This window comes from Homalodisca vitripennis, chromosome 2 (genome assembly GCF_021130785.1).
Source record: "Homalodisca vitripennis isolate AUS2020 chromosome 2, UT_GWSS_2.1, whole genome shotgun sequence".
In the NCBI taxonomy this organism is placed as follows: Eukaryota; Metazoa; Arthropoda; class Insecta; order Hemiptera; family Cicadellidae; genus Homalodisca; species Homalodisca vitripennis.
This window is the reverse complement of record NC_060208.1, coordinates 29288847-29315406: the sequence shown is the minus strand read 5'-3', so window position 1 is coordinate 29315406 and position 26560 is coordinate 29288847. Positions and strand designations below refer to the sequence as shown.

General features: G+C 33.0%; 1 protein-coding gene across 1 annotated transcript in view; it reads left to right on the top strand.

The window, feature by feature from the left end:
* The window catches only part of LOC124353746 (pre-mRNA-splicing factor ATP-dependent RNA helicase PRP16-like), a 51600-nt gene that overhangs the window by 7791 nt on the left and 17249 nt on the right, over positions 1-26560 (top strand). The window contains 14 exon segments of the mRNA XM_046803733.1: positions 237-408; positions 1041-1147; positions 1150-1224; positions 5313-5527; positions 6654-6779; positions 6781-6840; positions 8648-8806; positions 10053-10211; positions 11342-11473; positions 13174-13284; positions 15005-15151; positions 16205-16415; positions 20746-20964; positions 22054-22213. Of these exon segments, the coding sequence (XP_046659689.1) occupies positions 237-408; positions 1041-1147; positions 1150-1224; positions 5313-5527; positions 6654-6779; positions 6781-6840; positions 8648-8806; positions 10053-10211; positions 11342-11473; positions 13174-13284; positions 15005-15151; positions 16205-16415; positions 20746-20964; positions 22054-22213 (2053 nt within the window).

Below are 26560 nucleotides of genomic sequence, written 5' to 3'. Positions count from 1 at the left end.
TTGACTAAACCAGTACCTAAACCTTTTTCTGGATTCTAATTTCATCTTAATAGAAAATGTTGATATCATTTTTCATTATAGAAAGTTCTGTATCAATATTAGATTAATTTGAACTATTCTTAAAAGTATTGCATTCATCCAGTGTAAAACTGACTAAGAAGTTGAACGCTCGGTTTAAATAGTATCTTTTGCTATAATTAAAAATGACTTATGATTTGTTTTACAGAGAGAGCGAGACACAGAGAGAGGTAGAGGTCGAGACAGAAAAAGTGAGCGGAGGGACAGAGATTCTGTGCGTAGAGATAGAGAATCAGAGCGGAGAGGTAGAGATTGGTCAGAAACACCCAGCGTTCGATTCAAAGATGAACCAAGAACACCCAGCTTTAAGGTTAAAGATACTCCATCAAGGTAGGTTTTCTCTTTAAATTGGTATTTTACCGCAGTAAAATCAATTTTGAATGCATTTTCAGTTACATGAATAATTAAATATACGTGAATGATTTGATAGGAAAAGTTTTCAGATATTTGCCATTGTTAATGTTACAAAAATAGGAAAAACAATCTTTCAAGTTTTGGAATGTATCATCTTAAAAATCAGAGTTAAAACCCTAAGAAAGAATACTAATCAGCTTCTAGCCACACATCTTAGGCTCATCTTTTAATATGAGGCTAAAGTTTAAAACTGTGTTTTAAATAGAAATTCTTCTCACATCCATATATGTTTTACTCCATAAAATTACACTTTAGTGTCTCAATGCTAATAAATTGTAGAAATATGACTATCTGTCAACTTATAATGTATATTCAGTTGAGATATTCCCATATAAAAACTCTTCTTGAATAAGAATTATGTAATTTAATTTTAGGTATAGTTTTTTGACTACAAAAAAACTGTATACAACATTTCAATGACATTCCTTACAAATTCTATAAATAGGAGTATGCTAAATTTCTGTTTGTTGTGCAAGAGTAATTTAATTGATAATGTACCACTACAGACAAATTGTCTATTAGCATACAATCAAAATACATTTTTCCAGAACATCGTGGGACGATGATGATCCTACGCCACCACGCCATTCCAGCTGGGACTTGCCAACACCACGCACTTACAATACGCAGGAGAACGGTGAGTGGTCAACACGCAGGCTACACCAGCGCACCGTTACAACGTATGGGCCAAGGATCGAAAGCGCACCGGAGCAACCCCCTTGCCAGGCAAAGGTAAATAAATTAGACAAACATTTTGAGCTAGGTTTTTTGGCTATGAATATAACCTGTAAATAATATGGGTATAAAGAGGATAAGTAGTTTAATATGTTTATTCTTTTCTCTTAGTTGCCATTTCAAACACTTAGAGAACAAAACTTTTAAGATATAAGATTTTTCTGAATAAAGCACTGGAAAAGTTATACAAAGTAATTCACGGTAAACACTGATATTTGAACATTGATAATTATTTCCACAGTGTACCTACTTTTCTCTTAAGATATAATATTTTATGATTTATTTACATATTTTATTAATGGTTTTACTGAAAAATGGACATAATTTTTTTACATTGAACCAAAGATTTGAGAGGGAATGCAAAAGAATATGTTAAACTATTTTCTTTTCTACACTGAATTTATTCTTTAAAGTGACAAACCAATAATTTATTATACTATTTTAACGACTTTTACTTCAATATACAACAGAAACTATGATCTATTGATAAAATTTGGAAATATGTCACATAAAGTGATAAATAGAGAGGAGGACCAATATAACCAATAACCAATATTAGTGTTATATGTATAAAACTAAGAAGTCAATAGACAATAGACAAATATTTATTGTACAATACGTTTTCTTCTATCACAATGTAATAAAAACTGGTACATAGTCAATGATTAAAAAACTACATAACTAAACTTATTCTAAAACATCACTTTTCATACATATAAAAAATCATTTTTGGTATCTATAAAACATAAAAAAAACATTGATTAAATCCAAGTCCTCACTAAACTAGCAAAATTGGCTCATTACAATGCCAATAATAAACATTTTCTTAGCCATTATTCTTAATGTTGTTAGAACATTATGTTTGTTAATTATGGATGACTGACATAAAAGACAGTTCACTGTATCACTTTTCTTATCAATCAATCAATCAATCTCTTTATTTGTGATATCGTAGAGAAATACAAAGGCATCAATATTATTGGCCTTGTTAGTTTATATCATTACAGTTAATACTCTGTTCCATTAAGTCAAACACTTAATTTCCCTCATCTAATACAGTATTAGCACTTAAATTGGGGGCTAAGTGCTCCATGGTGATGTCCAAACTCACCAGGACAGCTGCTTTCAAGTAGAATCACCCCACCCAAGGAGCAACCACGCTTGTTGTTTTTTGACTCAGCTGTATTGGAAATTGGTTATATTGGAAAGGTAATAACAAGATTATTTGTTTTAAATTGGGTGTTTTCTTGTGACCCACTGGAGAGAAAAGATCAGATCTCTTGCAACATGACGTTTTTGTTGTCTATGCACTTCATAATGATACATTTTATTAATAAAATCCTGTAAGTGAATTGAATTCTCGATTTAAAAAAAATAAACTTTAACTAGATTACTATTATATGTAATTTATTTTTATTTTATTTTATTTTATTTTACATGCTCCAAAACAGGTAACAACCCAATTACATTGGGGCAGTTCTCTTATTACAATACAATATATTGTGGGTTAAAGTCTCCCAACCACATGCAACAAGCAATAAATTTTAAAAGCAATAATAATTTGAAACTATTACTTAATAATAATTATACCTACACCTTAATTTTAAGGAATACACACGCATATATATCCTTTATGTAATAATAGATACAACTCACTCAAATAATATATAAATACAACAACAAATAAATAACAACAATAAGTAAATAACAACAATAAATAAATGGCCAGGAATAAAAAATAACAATAACAATATATAAACAACAACAATATGTGTGTATAACATGCATTTGGGATTCACAAATAAAATTAATTGTACTTTAGTTAATAATCAACAAACAAGCAACATATTTTAAGTTGTACATTTCAAACATGCAGAAAAAAAAACAAAACAATATGTTGTGTAATATATCTATTCTAGAAATTTATCAATTTTATAAATAAATTAATAAATAACAATGTTATACATAATCATTAAGATCTCAGTTTAAGAAGTATTAGACACTTGTTTTCAAAAGTAGAATCCGTTTCGAAAAATATATCTATATCACCTCTCCACCTGAAAAGCATTTCATATTATGTGATCTCACCATCCGGAGCAGAGGCGAGGGACGCGCGTGCGCCACCGTCCGCACGTGTGGCAGCTCAAACAGTAGCCCGCCTCTACTGTTAAAGCTAGGGACCCTTAAAACTTATAACCCCCAGACCCTCAGCGCTGTCCACCGTCCCTGAACCAGGCCCCTCAAAAAACATCTGCTCCATCACATCCCTCATCTCAGGCTCAGACTCTCAAACCCAAACAGATCATCAGCTCTTCATAAGGAATTAAATACGTATAAATATTTAAAACATTTATAATAGAGGTAGCGTAAAAATCTTTTTTGAACCATTTCTATGGCATCTTTGTGTATAACATGAATGGGATTCCATATAATACAAAGCCGCCTCCAACCTGGACCTGACCAAGGCCCTATACAATGCAATCAATGTTCTAATATTAGTAAAATTTATTCCTTGCCGAATTATAACCCCATCATTCGATTTGCAGAAGAAATACATCTAAAAAAACATGTTCGCTAAAAGACAAATTGCAATCAATGTAAACAACTAAATCCTTTATTGAATCAACCCTTGAAATCAATTTCCCATTTAAATAATAATCTTTATTAATACAATTTTTTGACCTACTGAATGTCATAACAAGTCATTTAGAAATATTAAATTCCATTTTATTATCCACTCCCCACTGATAAACATTATCCAAATCCCCTTGCAATTCATTGGCATCAGATTGATTTGATATTATTTTTAGTAATTTTAAATCATCAGCAAATAATAACGGTTTGGAAAAAGTCACACAATTACATAAATCATTAATCATAATAGTGAACAAACATGGGCCCAAATTTGACCCTTGTGGTATCCCTGACTGAACCTTAAAAGATGACGATACATGACCTTTATACAAACACATATTGATTTCTATTAATTAAGTAAGAAACAAAAAAGCGTATTAGACTATCAGAGACCCCATAATAATAGTGCATTTTCCTTAACAAAATTAAATGATCTACTCTATCAAAGGCCTTGGCCAGGTCAAGGAAGACAGCATCCGTCTGAGTCATCAAATCCAAACCGAGGAGACGTAATGTGTAAAAGATAACAAATTGGTATTAACGACCGACCAGGGACGAATCCATGTTGGCTAGAATTTAGAAAACTTTTTAAAATGATTATTTAACGGCTTTTGGAGAATAATTTCAAAATTTTGGCTGGGACAGAAAGCACAGCAACAGGTCTGTGATTAATTATTTGTGTCTCTTTCCACTTTTAAAAAATTGGTGTTATTTTTGTTAATTTCCATTTCTCTGGAAAAAACTCTAGTTTTTAAACTTAAATTAAATAAAGAGAGTAAGTGGCTTGGTAAATATATCAATACAACCTTTAATTAAATATTGTGGAATAAGATCAGGACCCATAGTAGTTTTCGTCTTGAGATTTTTAATAGCAAGGTGGACATCTCGCTCAAACAACCCGGTCCAGGGATAGGCAACTCACGCCTGCCAAGGTGGCCCCAGTCAAAGCCATCTCAGCTGTAGGCTCCACTTACGTATTTCGTGTAAACTGAACTAAAATACTGCTCAAAAGCATCGAACATTTCCTTGCCATTATTTAATTGACGATTATTATATTCCATCATTTAATAGATTATTTTTTACTGTTTTTTTTGTTTTTTATAAATTTCCAGAACTTATTACTGTCCGATATAATGATGTTTTCCAAGTTATAAATATAATTAGTGTACGCGTCTTTAAATATCCTTTTTTTACTATCCTTTTTTACTATATATCCTTATTCATCTATTATATAATTAGTATATAATAGATGAAAATACAGTAACACTTTTTACAACATTTAGCATTACAATGAAATAATATGACTGTCTTATCTGTAAGACTCAATTAGAAAATTTCCAGAACTTATAGATGCTGTACAGACCATCATGACCTTTCCTGCAATTTTTTATGACTATCTGCAGTTATTCTATTCAAAATTTGTTTGTACATATTTACGTACATTTTTCCAGAGGGGGAAGTAGCGTGGGGAGGGCGAAGTGAAAGGGAGCAGTGGGAGGCTGAGCAGGTCCGCCTAGATAGAGAATGGTACGCTCTGGACGAGGGGGCTGATACTGCCAACAACCCTTTCAGCAATGTCAGTGAGGAGTACGCACGCAAGAAGGAGCAGCAGTTGGAGCAACGCAAGAAGAAACGAATGTCTGCACAACAGCGGCAGATCAGCAAGGTACTTTTGACTGTGAAGTTGTAGAGTTCATACCCACCTCATTAATTCAGGTTAACACATCGCGTGCGGCGCTGTCACCAGCGACCGCCACATTAGTGGTGTGACTGCATCGCACACGATGTGTTAACGGGTAATATTTGAGAGGACAATCAAAAGTCTATACTGAAACAAAATTTCAAATTAAATACAACATACATTAGTGGCTATCAATATTTACACTAAAAATACTCAGTAACTTAAAGTTTAGTTTAAAATTAATAAGATTTTTTTTATATGGAGAGTTTTTGTTAATCTGAATAATTGGGATTACTCAAAATTAACTAAAAATGTGAATCATTTGAAGTAAAAGTACAGTACAGTTTTATCTCCTAGGACATGTAAAATGATATGTTATTGTGTGATAGATTTACTGTTGACTCGCAATTAGTTTGTAACAATGTATTGCTATTTTGTGGGGTAATTTTTTTATTTTTTCTTGTAATTACCTGGAGAAGAAAAGCAGGAGAAAAAAGAGCAGAGTAGATTTTGTTTTTTTCCTGTTGTGGTATTTGTTTTATCAGCAGCCAAGTTCTTGTCACTGTCCAGTCCAGACATTAATTTAACCATTAAAAAAAATATATATATATATATCATTGTGCATTTCAAAAATTAATTATAATATATCATAGATACTACAACAATATTGACACTTTTTCTAGACCTAACTTATTATAAATCATATATCGTTAAAAAAAACAATTTTTCATCAATTTTTGTGCCTTTCGGTTATTTAATATTTAAAATGTATTTAATTGATCTTATTGAATGTTAAATAATACATAATTTTAATAACAATGTTATGCTATTTTGAATAACAATGTTGTTAATGATGTTATCATCTAGTTTGACCACTTTCAGTGTGAAAGTATAATATTTTTTTAACAAAATAAATTTTTGATTTATAGTCTTGCTGAATCTTTTTGGATTAACTTCATTTGAGATTAGCTGAGTTCATTGTAATTTGCTCTTCAGAATAAAATTATAACACACTTTTTACAATTTGCAATTTTAATATATTTTATTTATTCACCAGATTTTTGGTTGGTTGTTTAAGTCCAGCTAATTTTTGATGTTTGTTCTTCTGCAGGATAATGAGCTGTGGGAGCGTAACCGGATGTTGACCAGTGGTGTGGTACAGTCAGTGGATGTTGATGATGACTTTGACGATGAGAGTGAGGCCCGTGTACATCTCCTAGTACACAATATTGTTCCACCCCTTTCTTGATGGCCGGATCGTCTTTACTAAACAACCGGAACCGGTCATCCCAGTTAAAGTAAGCTTTTAAATATTTTACTTGAAAATATATAATAACAAAATTATTGAGACTTCATAAAATCATGAGGCATTTTTTTTTAAAGGAAGTGCCATTTTAATATATAGAAAATCAAATAAACTTTTTTCACAATTTTTATTTTTATATGAAAGCCCACACTTTTATGTGCATGATTTCCATCAATATCAAGGCACTTCTAAATATCTCAAAATAACCATTTGTATACTGTCTTTATAGAAGATTGCCGCCTGACTTAAAATTTCATGATTTTTTACACTATGTCATTGTTGCGCTGCTGATCTCAATATGCTTCTTCTAATGAAAGAACAATTGATAGTCACTGGGTGCTAAAATTGGTGCTTTTTGGGGAAATTATAACATTGTTCCTAGGAAATGCTGTAATAAGATCTTGAGTTTGTTTTGCCGCATGTGTACAGACATCGTCATACAGCAAATCATGTTTGTCAAAAAAATATTGAGAACACTTCTTGAAACTTGAGGATAATGAAGAAATTGTGAAATATCTGTTCATTTTCTCTTTATCATCATTCACTTTCTGCACCAAACATTTCTCAACATGAATATTCTTTTGATCATCTTTTAAAATTCTTACCTTTTTCAATGTAATTCCATCACTCATAATGTTTTTGTCTATATTCTTCACAATACCGATGGTGAATTTCAACTGCTTTTAGTGCCAAGAAAACAAATAACAACACATACTTCAGAGTCAATGGGATTCTCAATTGTTGGGGGCATTAACAGATGTAAGAATGATCCATTTTTGCCGTAAATGCGTCTGTGGGTTGTTAAGATGAAGGTGACAATGCACAAAAGGTTTTGTGGTATACAAACACACGGTATACCCGGGGCGCAAAAAACGTTAGCAGTGGAATTTTAAAACGCTACTAACTTATAAAAGATGCCTCTTATATTGTTTTTGTAGAAATAGTCTGTAGTGTACTAAATCTGTTTCTTACCTTGTCTTACTTACACAATTTAAACAATATTGTAATCATGTTGATTTAATTTTTTTGTCAAAATAAAAGGCACGGTTTTTATATAAAACGTTGATAGCAATTGCATAAAACTGTGCTACTGACGTTATGAATTGTATATTGTTCCTGTTTTATTCTGTTGTCTGCCATAATATTGTGCAAGAAGCATTTCTATAACAATCGCAGGAGTAGTTCTGGTGTTTTCTACTAGTGTCAGCACTCCTTTTTCCCCTGTCAGGATAGTTTGTGAATTCACTGTAGTTGTACAGTGCAGGCAACTACAGCGTGTTGTTGCATGTCACCCAACCTGGAGTATTTTATGGTTTTTATTTTTAGTGCACCACGAATACCTGACACACAAATAGACAGACGATGCAAAGATGTTGGCTTCTTTTGTATGATGGCGGCACTGACACGGATAGTGAAAATTACTTATTGAATGATATATAACAAAAATTGAAACAAGACAAAACACTTTTATATAAAACAGTGTATACCTAAAGTCTAAAAAACACAGAAATAGGCTCCTGTCTCTGTGAAAAACAGAAAAAAATCAGCAAAACAACATAATTTTAGGTACAAAAAGTTAAACCGTTAAAGGGTTATTAAGAAATAACATATATTTTACCATGACTTACAAATGTAAAATAAAGAACTCGTTTAAAAAATGTACTGTAAATTTTCATTGAGTCAAGGCAAAAATAAACTTATTTGAATCTTTAAAAGAAATCTGTCTATTTATGAATTTTTTATATAGCATATGTAAAGACCATCTGGTTTGATCTCTTCATATATTATCTTTTTTGCAGGATCCATCATCAGATATGGCTCTGGTTGCGAGGAAAGGGTCTGGGCTGGTCAGGGTGTACCGAGAGCAGAAAGAGCGGCGGAAAGCTCAGAAGAAACACTGGGAACTTGCCGGAACCACCATCGGAAACATCATGGGCGTTGAGAAAAAAGAAGAAACTGTAAGTAATTTATTTTATTACCTTCATCACGTATTCCAGTATAAAATCAAGATAAAAACAACTCATGACAAACCATGTATTAGAAAATCCTATTAAACTTTTGCTCCGTATGGTGTGTGTTGATTTTTTGGAAATTTGTTCTATTTTCAAGAAAGAAGTTTTTGCATCATGAATGTTTTAATAAAAACAATGTGAAATATGTTTTGCTGATCAAGTGGACAAGTTTTATAATTTAATTTTAACAGTGTTCACACAATATGTATATTCCCATTTTAACTTTTGAGATTGAAAATTATTAAAAATAGTTAGTAATGTTTTAACTACCATAAAAAATACAATCTATGTTCAGGCCACACCACGTGATGTGATCAAGGCTTTTTACTGTGTGTGCCACAATTTTCTTTTAGACAAACTACAATGTTATGTTTAACTAAAAAAGTAGATTTTTAGGTATAGTATTTATGTGTACAGTTTCGTTTCTTTATCTGCAATAGTTCCAAATATAAAATGACGTCCCTGGACTTTTTGTACACCCTGTATATTTTTTATTTTAATTAAATACAATAAAATAAATAAGGATAAAATTAAAAAGTAGAAACACATTTATTTTTAAAGACATCATACTATGGCAATGCATTTTACTGTGTTTTGATGTAAAAATAATATACAAACAAGTAAAGTATTAACATTTTAGTAATTTTATTATGAACACAGCTTACAATTTATCAGTAAGTTTTTCTCAAGCAAAATTATTTGATACATCAAATGTGTTTAAAGTACTACATCAAACGATTATTTTCATTAACTGAATTGTCTGCTATAATAAATCAATGTAAAAGTTATATTTTGCAATTTGTCTGATTGTGAAGAAGTGAAAATTTGCAGTGACAATAAAATAGGTTTTTTCATTTGGTCCTGAAAGTGTAAAAAGCTTCAAAATGTGAAATCTTAAAAGCAATCCTTAATCCTATAAATAGCAGTTATCCAGTAAAAGTACTGCAAGCTATTTTACTGACAGATAACATCAACCTGTAGCATTAAAAGGGTTAGACAAAAAAAGTATGTCAGCAGAAAATATACAACATGTTTACTGATCAGTCCTAACCGTATTTAAAAACTTGATGTAGTTGGTAGTCAATTTTTATTTAAAAACTCAGATTTTGTAATCCTGTTGTTTCCCTCTTGGAGTTTCTCCTCCAGTACCTATCACTTAGGCGGATTGCTCACACACTGATTCTTTTGACAGGATGAACGGCAAGGAAAGGATGATGAGACGGATTACAAGACAGACCAGAAGTTTGCCGAACACATGAAAGACACCCCGGAAGCCAGCAGTGAGTTTGCTAAGAAAAAGACTATAACAGAGCAGAGGCGGTATTTGCCTGTGTTTGCTGTTAGGCAAGAGGTAAATACAGATAAGTTTTATTAAGACGAATTAACCTTAGTTCAAAGACATTACATTTGTCTTTTGAATTAAAAAAATCCAGTTTGTTGTATTAGGATGTATGTTAACACGTTCTAAACTAAAAGTTTGCCTCTATGGATAGCTTTGTGTAGTAATATTTTTCAAATCGATTTTTGCTCTAAAAGTCATAGCGGAGTTGTTTTATTTTAGTGTTAATTGAAGGACTTGAGCTTTTTCTGATAGTGCTTAATTGGTTTGTGCCACTGGGATGTATTTTTAAACGTAAATATTTTTGTCAACATTATTTAAGGAATATTTTAAAATTGTATTTTTGACGCCTGTGTGTACTAATTGGATAATTGTAATTTAGTTACAATTTGGAAAGAATCGTATTCTAAGTTTTGTGTTTAGTGATTTTTAAGGTTGGTTTGTTACTTTACTTTGGTAAAAACCCATCAGGAAATAGCTTTACGGAGTCAAAATTTCATATATCTGCTTTTCTCCTCCTAAATACGCCACTTGAGGAACAGAAAATTAGCTGAGAGCCATTTTAGAGTATTCCATTGATCTTAAATATTTAAATTATTTATTTTATTTTAGTTATTTTAATATTATTTTTTTTGTAAATTTTGAAATGCTTAGTCTATTCCCTTCTAAGAAATATAGATGGGCATTTCTGATCTAATTAACTTTCTGACTTACATTCTCATTAAATGTTGATTCCAGCTTAGATATTTTTTTATCTACACCTTTTTGGATCTAAACACAATTAGAATCTGTTAAAAGCTTGTTGTACATTTATTATAACTTATTGACTAGTATCTTTACAACTCGTTTCCCAGGTATATAATATTGTAAATAGAATAACAAGATTCAGTTCACTTCAGTTGCTTCCAGAATAATGAAAATCAGTGATTTAGCTTTTTCAAGGAAAGCTGCCCCTTTTTTTGGATTTCTCTGTCCGTCTCCCAAACACTATAGATTTGTGTCCATATATTGTATACTATAGACTCAAATCTTAACAAAATTTAGTAAGATGGAGAGAGAAATGTTCCAGTCTGAGGTGGATAATACTGATAAAAATGGAACAGTTAAGAAAGAATTTGAACTTAATTGTTTTTAATTCACAGCTGCTGAACGTGATCCGAGAAAACAGTGTGGTAATCATTGTTGGAGAGACAGGCTCAGGGAAAACCACACAATTGACCCAATACTTGCATGAAGATGGATACAGCAAGTATGGGCTCATCGGTTGTACCCAGGTAAATAATTGTTGCATCTAAACTGATAAAATTGGGCATAAAAATTTGTAAATGTGTAGAATAAAAAAATAACCATTTGTTTTCTAAAATACAAGGGTAGTTTTTTCAACCTCCAATCTCATGCCATGATGGTCATACGTGTGGCAGGTCGGTGTGCAGTAGTCGGTCGCACATCTTCCTTGCTATAACATTTTTTGTCACTTTTTAATTCAAGTAGTCAGTTTGGGTTGAGCTGCAGTCACATAAACATGGCCACCTCTATTGAGTGTTATTTCTTTCCTGCAAACAGAAAGGAATAATTGAGCAGAAATTCAATGAAGAATTTAGCGTGTTTAAGGAGAAAACATTTTGAATGGGTGTTGAGCGTGAATCGCGTCAAAAGTTTAAAGATGGATGGTTGTAAAATTCAAGGATCAATTCGAGAAATGTCAAAGTTGAAGCCATTGGCGATTTTTCTGGTTGTCAGTCAACATCTTTGGCTTTCTACACAACCCACGTAGAACACCACCATTTACATCTCCGTAAACACTGCACATTCTCCGATTGACTTTTGCTGCACTATTTTCTTCTGCTTGCAGGAAACGAATAGAGCTTTATAATTCACATTTGGCAGGAGAATCAATAGAGGCAACCATGTTTATGTGACTGCAGCTCAGCACAAACTCTAGCTACTTGAACTCGGCAGTGACAAATGTTGTAGCGAGGAATATACACGTTCGACTACTGCTCACATACCGTGGACCTACCACGTGGCTAGCCGTCGTGATGTGAGATCGGAGGTTAAAAAAATGGGTCTTGTACAATAACAGCAATGATTTTGGATGACATTATGTTAGTATTTTTGGTATCTTATTTGAAAGAATATCAGCAGAAGTTAATTAATTATAAAATAACTAATATAAAAGACCACACTGAAATAATCTGTAGCTTAGTATGAATATTAAGTGTTGCATTTTAGCATAAAATTGGATAGTGATGAGACGATTCTTATTCAATGTTTGCCCTGCATCAAGTGATTATGTTTACTGTTTATTCATTGATTTCTCATTTTTGGCTACAATTATTTGTTTAGCACCGATTTACTTTGGACATAGTTGTTTGTTCTATTTCATAATGTGCCTAATTTATTAGCCATATTGTTTACCACTCATTTTTCCTTATTTGCTGCATGATCAAATTTTATTCAATTGTTGGTTAAGTTGTTACTCGATATTACTAAGATTTTTTTTAAATTTTCTATGTTATATCTGAAATTAATACTTTGATTTCCAATACACATATTAATATGATGCTTTGATTTGTAAATATTATTCATTACTTCCCTGCAGAGCTATCATTAACATCCTCGACTGGCTCTGAATATTATAGTTTTTCCAATTAAATGTTTTGAGTTCTCTGTATACAGACTATTGTTGAGAAATGACAGAACCAAAATTCAAACCATCCTTTAGCTACATTTTGGAAAATCAATTTCATATTTGTATTGGAATGAAAACAATCAAGGTATTATAAAACAGTATCTGAACTAGCCCTTCCCTAAATTTATGATACATTTAGTGCACATTTTCTGCGTTGCAATGAACACTAAGTTGACTCAAAGGGATGTGGTTCCAGTTTGATTTTTCCTCAATAATTCTAACATTATAATTCTTTAATCCGTTTTGTTTACTTTTTAAAGTTATATTTCCATACTGTTCCAGCCAAGAAGAGTGGCAGCCATGTCAGTAGCCAAGAGAGTCAGTGACGAAATGTCCTCCAAGTTGGGAGACACTGTTGGATATGCAATCCGTTTTGAAGATTGTACTTCAGAAGTATGTACAGTATAAATCTTTAACTTAAAAAAATGTTTAGTCTTGTTGCTCTATGTTTTGTTTAGTTTAGTGTATTGTAATTGTTATTTTTATTTAAAATTTGTTGCCTCAATTCTGAATTTGATTCCAAATATTTTTTGACTAGTTAACTAGTGATAGGGCTAATCAGAAATAATTTGTTTTGGTATGAAATTTTTTTATAGATTGAGACTATGGATATTATTCTTATTCTTTGTTTCTTGCAATATAGTCGTACATTATCTTTATTAACCACAATTCCATCTTTCATATTTTCAAATTCATAATTGTTAATGTGTGGACTCCTATGTTAATAAAGTCTTAAATTATTGTGTGTAAGTTCCTAACAGATCTGTAAGTTAAATTACAAAGATTCTTTAAGTAGATAACTGTAAAAACAAAATTTTGGTAGTGAGGTGGGTTGTGTTTATTGTGTCTATCACGCATCATGGATTTCGAACAACGCATTAACATTAAGTTTTGTTTTAAGTTGCAGAAGAATACCAAAGAAGCTCATGAAATGTTAAAATCTGTATATGGCGATAATGTGGTAACTCTGAAGGTTGTGAACAAGTGGTATGACTGATTTAAAAGTGGAAATTAGTTGGTTGAAGATGAGCAGTGTTCAGGACATCCATTAACCTCAAAAACAAATGACAATGTGCGAAAAGTATATAAAATGGTTCATTCAAACAGGTTATTCGAGAGCTGTTTGTGTTCAAACCATTATAACCAATAATTTTCAATAGAGACGAGTAAGTGAAAAATTTGTTCCTGTACTTTTGAGTGATGAACAGAAGGAAAATTGTGTGTCAGTCTGCACAGAGTTGAAGGACAGTCTTCAAGTGGATCTGAACTTCATGACCAAAATTGTAACTGGAGATGAAAGTTTGGTCTTTGGATGACCCTGAGACCAAAATGCAGAGTTCCCAATGGGAAACAAGTGCATCTTCTTAACCTAAAGAGACACGTTCGTTCCAAGGGGAACAACTGTGAACTCTGAATTTTATAAGGGTGTACTGCGAAATGACATAGAAGGAAAAAGATCATAAAAATGGGCAAATGGATTTTTTCTTCATCACAACAGTGCACTGTATCAACCTCGCTTATTATTCGTGATTTTTGGTTGAAAAAGTGTTCCTGTCTGTCCTCAACTGCCATACTCACCCAATTTAGCACCATGGGACTTCTGGCTCTTTCCAAAAATTAAAACTGCATAAAAGGAAATGTTTCAACACCATTCCTGACATTGACAGAGCCATGACTGAGGAGCTAAAAAAGCCCTTCTGAAAGAAGCCTTCCAGAAATGTTTCCAGTCATGGATTAAACGTTGGAATAAGTGCATTACCAGCCAAAGAGTTTTCTTTGAAGGACAATAAATCGAATTCAAAGTAAATTTGTTACTTTTTGAAATAAGAAATTATTCACCATATTTTATATCAAACCTCAAAAATTTATTTTATATCAAAATTTTATTAAAATTAATTAATAAAAATAATTAACAATGTGTAGCTTGATGTGGTATAGTTTGCTAACAAGGTCCAAAAATACAAGTGTAACTGTACATCTAAATCTATAAATCTATTCTAGGAATTTTATTTTTAAGGTTCGTTTAACTTCATGTAATGAAGTTTGTACTTAATTTTTGTATTTAATTGGTGGCAAAGAAATATAGAGTATGAGTGAAAGTGTTTGTTTGCAGGACACAGTGATCAAGTACATGACAGACGGAATCTTACTGAGAGAGTCCCTGAGAGAGCCGGACTTAGATAATTACAGCGCCATTATCATGGACGAGGCGCACGAGCGCTCTCTGAGCACTGATGTCCTCTTTGGCTTACTCAGGGAGGTGAGTCTTCACAAGTTCATCCCAAATGCTTGTTTCTCTTTGCAGACATATTTTAGGTTTATTTGCATAACTTTACTCTTGGACCTAGATAGAGGTCTCACATTGTCATCAAGCCCTTAAGTGAAATCCATATTCTGTGCAGTTCTTGTGGTGAAAATATAATGTTCATCCACTTGATTAGCTACCATAAGACAGACAAGATATTTTACACATTCACGATGCCGGCTTATTTCCAGACTTTTTTATTTGCCGCTGAATTTTTCAATAATATTAACAAAAAACCGTAATCAATTTTTTTAACATTGAACATCTAAGAATAATGAGAAAAGTATGTAGGATTTGCAATTTTGCACAAATGTAATTATTTGAATATGTTTTTTTCAATGTTTTTCCGTGTACCCCAAAGTGGTACCTAAAAGTTAATTTACCTTATAAATTACGCAATTGTGCGCCCAACGGAGTACACTATAGTCTGAGATATTTATTCAAGTGTGGTATCAAATTTAATAAACCACCAAGACAGGCAAACAATAAAAACGCTGTAAGGAAATACATAACAACGTGTACCCTATCGAGGACACAATAGCAGTTGTGAAAGATTGCGTGTACCCAATGGGGTAGACGTCGTTGTGAACGTGTTAAGGCAAGGTAATAAAAGTAGTCTGAGATTTCAGACCAATCTGATTCAGGATAACTTACATGCCTTGCATCAACTTTTTTTGCTCATAAACAATTGTGCATGCAGTCAGCACACTTACCATATACAATACTCAAGGGTCTATTTTAGGGGCTCTATTATTTATTGTGTATGTGAGGGGAGAGCTTACGTGCGTGTTTTTTTATGTGTGTATGAATTGCCATTTATTTTAAGTGATGACAATACACAGTGCTACTTGTATGACCTCTGATATTTTTAATCCAGAGAAAGTTCTTAGTGTTACTGATGGGACATTTTACATCACATGTGAGGGGGCTAACCCACATCATTGACTTAGTAACAGCTTGCTTTTGGCTTGAAATAAAGACGTGTTACTAAAACATTTACCTTGCTAGGTGGTGGCACGGAGACAGGACCTCAAGTTAATTGTCACATCTGCAACAATGGACGCCGGAAAATTTTCAACATTCTTCGGCAATGTCCCAACGTACACAATACCTGGCAGGACATTCCCTGTAGAGGTGTACTTCAGCAAGAATCCTGTGGAGGACTATGTGGACTCTGCAGTCAAACAGGCTCTGCAGATCCATCTTCAGCCTCATGAAGGTGAGGAAAGTAAAATAGTAAACCTTCAAAATATCATTCAGTGTAGAGAATGGGTGAGGCTAAGGCTCTCTAACTGAGAGGTTATGGGTTTGGCTTTTGTGCTAGATCGGTGTTGCATTAAGTATGATCAAATTTTTCCCACCTAAATGATGCAATGAGATCCTGAATTTATTTGGGCACATATAGACAGGCATGAAAGAGGTATCCATCTTGAGCACAACTTTCAATAATCTCGTTTAGTAACAATGTCGCAGAAACACTTCTTGAAACTTGAGGGAATAACAAAAAAATCTTGAAGAGTCTGCCCATTTTCATTTTTTTTTTTATTTTATGCATCAAAATCTTCATTTGTTATGGATGGTTGCCGATTCTGCTCATCATCATGAACATTCAGCCATCTTTGAAAGCTCTTACCGATTTGTGTAACACTCCATCACCTAGAATGTCTGGCCTATACAGTTGACAAATCTGATAGAGAACTTAAAGTGCTTTTACACCTTTAGTTATAAGAAATAACAATGGGTAGTTCACAGTTAATATTTTAAATATTAATTTAAAACTAATTTAAACACAAATGGTGTTGTTATGGTGTCTGTGGTTTAACAACCTGCAATGCTGCAGTGGTGAAATTTTAAAACAGTATTTCCTTTAAAAAACACATCATGTATTGCTTTTCATCAAATGTGTCATTTATTCGCTTCATAAAACAATATTTACTGTTAATTTAAAAAAATTTTTATACTATAACAATACAAAGTTTACCAAACTTTTTAAATTAATTATAACATTCATATTCTAGTAATAATGTAGTTTTTGATGCCAAGCTTTTTTATTTTACCTGAAGTGTTTAATCCATACATTTAATTTCAACTGGTGTATCTTCTAGTATAAATAATGTAAATAATGCACTTTTTCATTTCATTGTTAACTATAATGATAAAAGTATTTTTAAGGGAGCATGTCCTTTTCGGGTCCCAGGTATTTAAATGGGAGTACTCCTGCAACATGTCGGTACCATTATCTCCTAAACTATTAGACAAATGACTTTCAACTTTAGGGTTTTGTTCAACATTAACAGCTTTATATTTTCATGCCTTTTTTTTACAATATCTCATAAACAAAAAAATTAATCGTGGTAGCAATTTAACAAAATTATTTTTGTAATTAATGTAAATTACAATATTTTTTAAAATTATAAAAACAAAAATATATATTGAGAAAAAAGCATGAATCTACTCACCAACTAGTCTGCAATAAGTGTGTAAAATTTGGAAGTCTGTAAGTCTAATAATTGTTTCACAACGTGTTCCGAAATGTCACAAAACGGTACTTCCGGTAAAACAGCTTTTAAAAGTTTTAGTTACACTTCAAAAAACACATATCCACTTTAAAAATCTCACCTGGACAGTAATCATCTTCTTCATTTTTTATCTTTTTTTTCCTATCCTTCTTTATCCCTCTTCTTTTTATTTTCTTCTTGACTTCCCCTTTGTCAGCTTTTTTAACCCTATTGGAATCGATTTGGTTTGAACGCGCCTTCAACCATAAAGCGCCTGGTTGGAACATAATCGTTCCAAAACAAATCACTTTGGCCATTGCTCCTTCATTAAAACTACGAAACTGCATCACACTAACCCCTAAGATATTAATGTCTGAATGCCAACAAATGTGGTCTTCGGGTAGCCATTCCAAATACGCTATTGATTGCTTTTCATTAGGGTTCCTGTGTTTTACCGTGCAGACAACCTCTTTAGTAGGGCTGGGGCTGATAAATCTTATAGATATGGTTTTATTTCTTCCATAATTGAGATTCAGCAATGAGTTTTTGTATTTTGAAATCATCTAGCTTTTTATTATCTTGCCTGACATTGTCTGTATTTGCACCAAGACTCATCCCAGGCGGGCATAGTTCGTGCTGAGTTTTTGCATCAGTCGACTAATGTGTGATTAGAACGTAGCCCATATTGCTCCTCTTTATTTTTCAACATCTTCCAATTATTCCTTATTGCCATCCCAATAAAAACGTTGTAAGTGATCTACTCAACATCAGTCAACCCTACCTTGTCCTCCCAAGTCCTTTACCATCCTTCAATTTGATTCCTTTTTTTATCCCTCTTCAATCGCTGCAGTCTTGTTTCCAATCTCCGCTTCTGAAATATGGCCTAAGCACATTCAAGTTTTTCTAACAAAACATCATCACCATAGGGATTTGTTGCCACAACATTAGTAAACCCTTAGAGTCCCCATCTCCAAGGTATTTGTTGTGAATCGCACATTGAGTTTTAGCTCAGAGCGGCGCAAGATCAGGCTCCCGCCACCTCCATTCCACCACTTGTACTGAAAAATTTGCCGAAACAAGTACCGAACAAGAATATTTTGTGCTGTTTCAATAGGTTTTGTTCATGCATAGAGGTATTTCTGAACACAATTATTACAATATTTGTGCTGAAACACTCAAAGTCCATAACCTTTCCTGTATCGAAGGTTTTGCAAGTCATACGCCGTTCACGAGAGTGAAGCCTCGCTTCTTCAGGTACCGGTCAAAAGCGCTTCTATCATCACAACAATCATCATTTAGGCTACGAACTCATCAGCTTGCCTGTCAAAGGTGAACATTCACATACCGATTTTTATTATATTTTTCAATTCGAGCTGTTTGGTGGAGCGATATTCATCACAGCAGAAAATACCCTACCAGAATCTAGGCCTTTGCCGATTGAAAACGAAAGCATAAACATATCTTAGATTTCAACTCATACATATTTCTCACACTTTGGAGACTTATTACTGAGTATCAGTATGTTTACATACATTGCAACAAATATTTACAATCAGCGATTACTATTCCACACTTGAAGTCTCATCTAGGCTTATGGTCCAATGCAGTCCCCGGAAACTCCTACAATAATTACATGCAGTTAGTGAAAGATTTTATTAGGCAGAAAATCGTGTTGTAAATCTATTATAATATTTACATTGTTTATGTCATAACACTAAATTTAGGCAACTTAAATTCATTAATCTTCTTATAACTAGATGATTGTTAGGGCCTAGGCCTATTAGATTCACTTGTACCAGAGAAGCACTTAGTCCAATTCACTTGAATTTTTACGAAATTGGTTACCTCTGTAAGACTGTAAATTGAACCTTTTCACTCCTAGGCATGGCTAATAACACAATAATAATCACTTATTTATATAATAAATACACACTAAGAGTCCAAAAGTTTATGATCACTGCACCACACAAAATACGAATTACAACTGACAAACACTGTTAGTAAAACATAAACAATAACAATAATATCAATAGTGTAAGGTAGGAAGTTACAGATGATTGCTTACATCCTCAAATCATCTAAGCAAGCAGTGCTACCACCTAAAGGGTAAATAACTTAATAATCATACAATTGGACGGCAATAATATGTAGAATAATACATTCTGACACTAACAATCCATAGCGCGCCATGTTGTCAAGCTGAAAAAAGCGTGCATACTTTTTTCTTAAAACACATTTTAACACATATTTCTAAACCTCTCAGATATAGAGTGTTATATATTTTTTGAAAAGGGCATAAAACATAGTATTTTTTATGATATGTTTCAAAAATCGATATTTTTGGTGCCAAAAAGGTACTTGCTCCCCAATGCAGTAAAAGTTACAAAATTAAAAATTGATTTCATTTCCTTCTTGTAGTGAAAAATGAAGCAATTTATATTACCTGGCTAGCATAAACATGTCAATGGCAGTTGATTCGGTATTGTGGTTTGAGTATTGAAAATAGACTTTCTTCTTAATATTTCTTCTGCATTAAATTTGGCCTATATTAAGAGCTAAATTTTTGACACAGTTTCAAACTTTAATTTCACTATTGAAGTAGTGTTTCAGCACTAAAATCTGAACTTATAATAGACTATAAGTTGCAGAAATTTAATTATACAATACTGTTTTTTTGGCTAATCAGATAAGAATAAAATCTGAGGTGAAGAGTTTGGGTGAGATCCTTTCTGCTTTAATTAGTTTAAAAATCTTCAATCCACTATAATTTTGGATTAAAACTTGAATCATATCAGGCTTTTAACTTTAACTCTGATACATGTTTAATTTATATTTTAACAGCTATACAAAATCATGGTATTAACTTCATACTCATACAATGTGATTGAGAATGTAGTTTGTTTTATTTAATTTATACAATTTTACAGTCCCTCGCCCCTGATGGTGTAGTAATACACAATTTGTTATCAATAGTTGTATAAAACTAAACATTGTATTAAAAATCAATAAATAAAAACGCAACAAATTAATTTTTACATCTTCTAAATGCAGGTGACATCCTGATCTTCATGCCTGGACAGGAAGACATCGAAGTGACTTGTGAAGTGTTAGCTGAGAGGTTGGCCGAGATTGACAATGCACCACAGCTGTCAGTGTTGCCAATCTACTCCCAACTGCCATCAGACCTGCAGGCCAAGATATTCCAACGGTCACCAGATGGGCTCCGCAAATGTGTGGTGGCCACCAACATTGCAGAGACTTCACTGACAGGTCAGTCTTTTGTAGTGGCTACTTAAAGTTACTGGTCTTTTTCTGTATTTAAACAATTAATTTTCTTGTAGTTATCATCGGTTGTACTATCTATGTGGTTAAACCATAATTCTTTACATTGTGAAATATAGTGTAGATTATACATTTTTAACGAGTAAGATATACACGATTTAACAAAATATTTATTACAAAATTAGCAGAGTTTTTTTTCTTTCTTTAATATGTTTACAACAACATGTACCCCATCAGGTTCACAAGATCTTTAACAATTGTCGATGTGTACTTGATCGGGTACATACCGGACTTTCATAAAACATGTTTTACGTTGGATGGGGTACACGTTGCTGTACATTTTCTTATTGTTTAACTGTCTTGATGGTTTGTTGGTTGTTGGTTGAATTTGAACTCTTGCTTGAATAAATACCTTAGATTATCGTGTATTCCATAGGGCATACAATTGCTTAATTTTTAAGGTAAATGAATTTTTTTAGGAACCACTTGGGATACACAAAGAAAAATTAATTGTAAAACATACTGAAATAATTTTTGTGTGAAAAAAGCCTAGATACTTGTCTTGTTATACTTAGACATTTTACGTTAAAAAATCGATTACTGTTTTTTTGCCATTATTATTGAAAAATTCAACGGTAAATAAAAAAGTCAGAAAATAGGCCATCTTCGTGAACATATTAATGTCACACTAATGAATAAAATTTATTGTTAAATTTATCAGAATACTTAACATTTTAGCAGGTCTTCTATATCGCTGCAATTAGATTATTGAATTTGAATGTTGGTAAAAATGTATAACTTATACATTTTACCAGCTTCTTCTTATGTGGGTCTGACGATGTGTTCTTTGAGCACGAAAGGCCTCACAAACTAAAAATTTTTCATTTATTGGAGTGTTTGATCATATATTAAGCATGTATAACTTATGTTTAATCTTCATTTAATTCTAGCCTAGCCTTTTTGATAAAAACCATTAATGAAATTAATCTACACATGCTTTTATATTTGGCTTTCTCATTGATAATAATTTAATTTGAATGATGGCTGAGGTGTATCAACCGTGGTTGTGTATTGCAGTGGACGGAATAATGTTTGTGGTGGACTCCGGCTACTGCAAGCTGAAAGTCTACAATCCTCGGATTGGTATGGATGCCTTGCAGATCTACCCTATCAGCCAAGCCAATGCTAACCAGAGGTCTGGTCGTGCTGGGAGAACGGGGCCAGGGCAGTGTTACAGGTAGTTAGTCATAAGAGCACCATTGATACATTGATGTAGTTGGTAATAGAGGAAATGTCCGTATATACGGACGTTTGAAAAAACTACCGAGAAATGCCAACGTCCGTATATACGGACGTTTGAATAACTACCGAGAATGCCAACGTCCGTATATACAGTACAGACGTTCGGAGTAAAAGTCATACCGCAATCATTTTTTAACTTGTTATAAATTTCTTGGTATACAAACAATCAGAATGAACCAATCTACATAAAAAAAATAATAATAGTAATATCGTAAGGTTAGTCAGGTGTTTAGCCATGATAGAAATGGCCGTGGTTGTTGCATCAGACAAAGTTGTGTCAGCTGATAGTTCACGTCTAACCTCTGTGTTTGGTTGTTTGTGTTGCTGCTTCCACAGTGTTTGTTTGTTGATAAATAGTTTACTAACAATGTTTTACTAACATAATAAGTAAACTTCAATAAAATGAAACGCTTGCGATCTCCACTTAGCAAGAATACAGTTCTTGGCTGTAAAAAAGGATTGCATCCCTTACGTTTGCCTCACCATATTTGTGTTACCGCCTAACTATAATACCTATGTACAAAAGTGTGTAAATGTTTTTTGATATTTTACAAAGTGTACATTATTTTTTAAGTAGAAAGTAGTTTCAGACAGTTTTTAATGGTTTCATAGTGGAAAATATTATAAGCTTTATAAAGAAGCTAAATAGTGTAAATAACACAAAAAAGTGAAAATGTAACTTTCTAAAAAAATTAACATGATTTTTTTGGTTTTTGAAATATTAATCAAAACTTTTTATGTGTGTATTCAGTTTTAATTCCTCTTTCAAGTGATAGTATGTGTTATAGTGAAATATTTTTTTAAAGTACTATTTTTCATGTGAAACTGGAAAAATATAAAAACTGTAAGTAAAATGTCTAATTTTTTAAATTTTTTTAAGTTAATTACATTTAGAAATATAATTTGCTTCATATTTTTTTATAAGGGAATTTATTTTACTGCAAAATAATGAAAAAATTAGGAAAATATCTCAATATTTGTAATTTTTACAATTTTTTTAATAAAACATTGCAAAACGGCTAAAATAGGCCTGGCATCCTTCAGTAGTAAAATGTGAAAAATCACTGGCATTTCTCAGACCAACTTTTGATTTTTTGTCTGGCACTAAAAGGGTTAAAGTATAGACAATAATGCTGGCCTTTGTATGGTATGAAGTAACAGATTGAAGAAGATTGTTCAGATGGACAAATGCTTATTTAGATGAAATATAAAAAGTGTATATTTCTAAGACGGCAATGTTGATAATCAAACAAGATCTGATAAATAGAATCATGTTCATATTGTCCTCCTCATACATGCAAGGTAGGAGTACACCACACCATGTGTCACATAACAGGCATTGCTAAGATTGCATGTAAAATTTCAAGCCTATAGATCATTTCATGTTAAAAATGTCCTGATAAACAGACATACATAATACAAAAAATGAAATTTTTACATTCCCTTGGCAGACAAAAAAAGAAATTTTGTCAGCCTGATGGGCCGTTAGTGATAGGCTTCAATGACGCTCAACCAAATTCCATGGTTAGATAAGAACCATCACAGAACTCATTCTCGTCTGTGTAGAAAAAATTAAGTTTCATGCAAAATTTAAAGCCAGCAGGTGAGATATTATTGGGATATCTGGTTATATGATAAATTCACATTTTTGTTCATTGAGTTAGGTTTCATAGCAGTGTTTTTATAATAAAAATTCCGATGAAGTAGAGAGGGTACTGCAACGAGCAAAAGTGCATTGAAATGAGATCTTGTCATCAACTTTTAACATTGATTTTACTCTATTGTTTTTATCTTTTTACTGTATGAATAAAGTATGTTTGTTAATATATCACAAAATATCAGATGGTAGTACTCAGGTTGTTTACAAATTTATTTATTCTGCAATTTTCTCTTTGTCGTCATTTTTGCCCGTAAGGCCAATGTAAAAATAGTTGCTAATGTGTGTTCATGTAAAATTTCTAGTCAATAGGTTAGTTTGTTTTCAAGATATTATGAATGATAGGCTTCGCTAATGCTCAACCTAAACTCACTGTGATTTTTCTAACTGTAAAGCAAAAGTATAATATATAATGTTGTAGTGACTTGAAAACAAATCCATTTGAGAAATGTTTACCTCACTTGAATTGAATATATTCAAGTGAGGTAAAACTTGTCTATATTACGAGGGCAAATCAAATATAAACGGTAATTTTCAAAATTATATTTATTGAATAATATTATATAGAAACTATACCTTCAACATTTTTCAATGTAGTCTCCTGCATTATCTACACATTTCTGCCACCGATTTGGAAGCTTGAATATTCCCTGTTCATAAAAAGATTGAGGGCGAGTTGTTAACCAATCGCGCACGTGCTTTTCGACGTCTTCATTGTTTTCAAATCGTTTTCCTCCAAGTGATTCTTTCAGGGGCGCAAAGAAAAAATAGTCACAAGGGGACAGGTCTGGACTGTAAGGAGGATGTTCGAGAGTTTCCCAGCCCATTTCTTCAAATTTATCCCTTGTCAACAATGCGGTGTGAGCCCTTGCGTTGTCATGGAGAAGGATGACATCTCATCTCAAATGGGCACACCTCGTCTTTTGTTCCGGTAACTGGTTTTTGCTGACTGTAGCACCTGGCAGTAGTAAGCCGCATTCACTGTTCGTTGATCGTGAAGAAAATCAATGAGTAGAACTCCCCTTGAGTCAACAAAAATTTTTGCAAGAACTTTTCCGGCTGAGAGACGAGTTTTGGCTTTCACTGGGCAGCCTTCATCCATCCTTCGCCACTCCTTACTTGCCATTTTCGATTCGGGAGTGTAATGGTGGACCCACGTCTCATTACATGTGACGATACGCCTCAAAAAATCTTCACCTTCTTCTTGAAATCGTTGCCGAAGTCTCCCAGCAATCTCCGACCTGACTGACCTGTTTTTGATTTCCGGTCAACAACCTCGGAACCCAGCGATCACTAATTTTTCTGAAGCCAAGGTGGTCTGTGATTGCAGACTGAACACTCCCGTAGCTGATACCAATTTCCGACGAGATTTCTTGAACAGTTAACCGGCGATCACCTTCAATAAGCCGTCGAACCGCACTAATGTTGTCATCTGTAAGACTAGACCTTGGGCGTCGACCGTGACTTTCGTTTTCAACACGTTCTCGGCCATCCCTAAATTCTCTGGCCCACGTATAAACTCGATTTTGAGACAGAGTAGTGTCCCCAAACTGTGCCTGCAAACAAGTAAAAATTTCTGAAGGCTTAACACCTTCATTTGTTAAAAATATTTAATGACGATGCATTGCGCAACAGATGGATGTACCTCTCACTCGGACTGGCTGTACTGAAGGCAGAACACAACGCTAGTGTGAAGCAAGCAGTCCCCCCACTCCTATTAAGCAAAACGACAATCGCCCACAGCCGCATCACGTTCGAACGTGTTTGGTACAGTCAACAGCAAAATTACCGTTTATACTTGATTTGCCCTCGTAAAATCAAATTTGCTGAACATTTATTAGAAACTGACCACAATTACACAAATATTGAAAAGAACATGGAAATTTTTGATATCGAAAGGAATGAAGAAAAATTAAACACGAAAGAAGAATTACATGTTTATCAACATTATAACAAAGATCCTCACAACATTTTAAATATCAATCTAAAAAATAAGACAAACCCAATCTTTTATTAAAATATTAAATACAGAATACTAATCAAAATTACAATTGTGTCATATAAATTTAATATCTGTTTAAATGGTCCACATTTGTATATTAAGTTGTTTAGGTACTTTCTCATTAAACAGAGGTCAACTATTCAAAGCACGCTGCGGCTGATGTGGCTAGGCGATTTATGTTTAGGTTTACTAATCTAGCCTAATACCCAACCTAACCTAGTCTAACATAACACCTAAACTAATCCATAACATAACCCCTAAACTAATCTAACCCCTAACCTATCACCTAACCCCTTACCTAACCTAATGCCTAACCTACATACCTAATCTAACATAGCATCTAACCTACATCTTCTAGGCTAGTCTAACCTAACCCCCAACCCAACCCAATCTAACCGTTAGTATATATTGTGCAACACCAAAATTGCTAAATCTGTTTATTATCAGTGGCCTCTGTTTAATCAGAAAGTACTGTTGTTTATTATTTATTTAGAGGTTAATGTTCACACTGATGGTGGTTTAATATCGAAACACATGTCTGGAAATTAAATAATTAAAAAACAAGGTTTTTAGTTGACCATTCATTATTCTAATATTCAATTCAGTATCATACATTACTTACA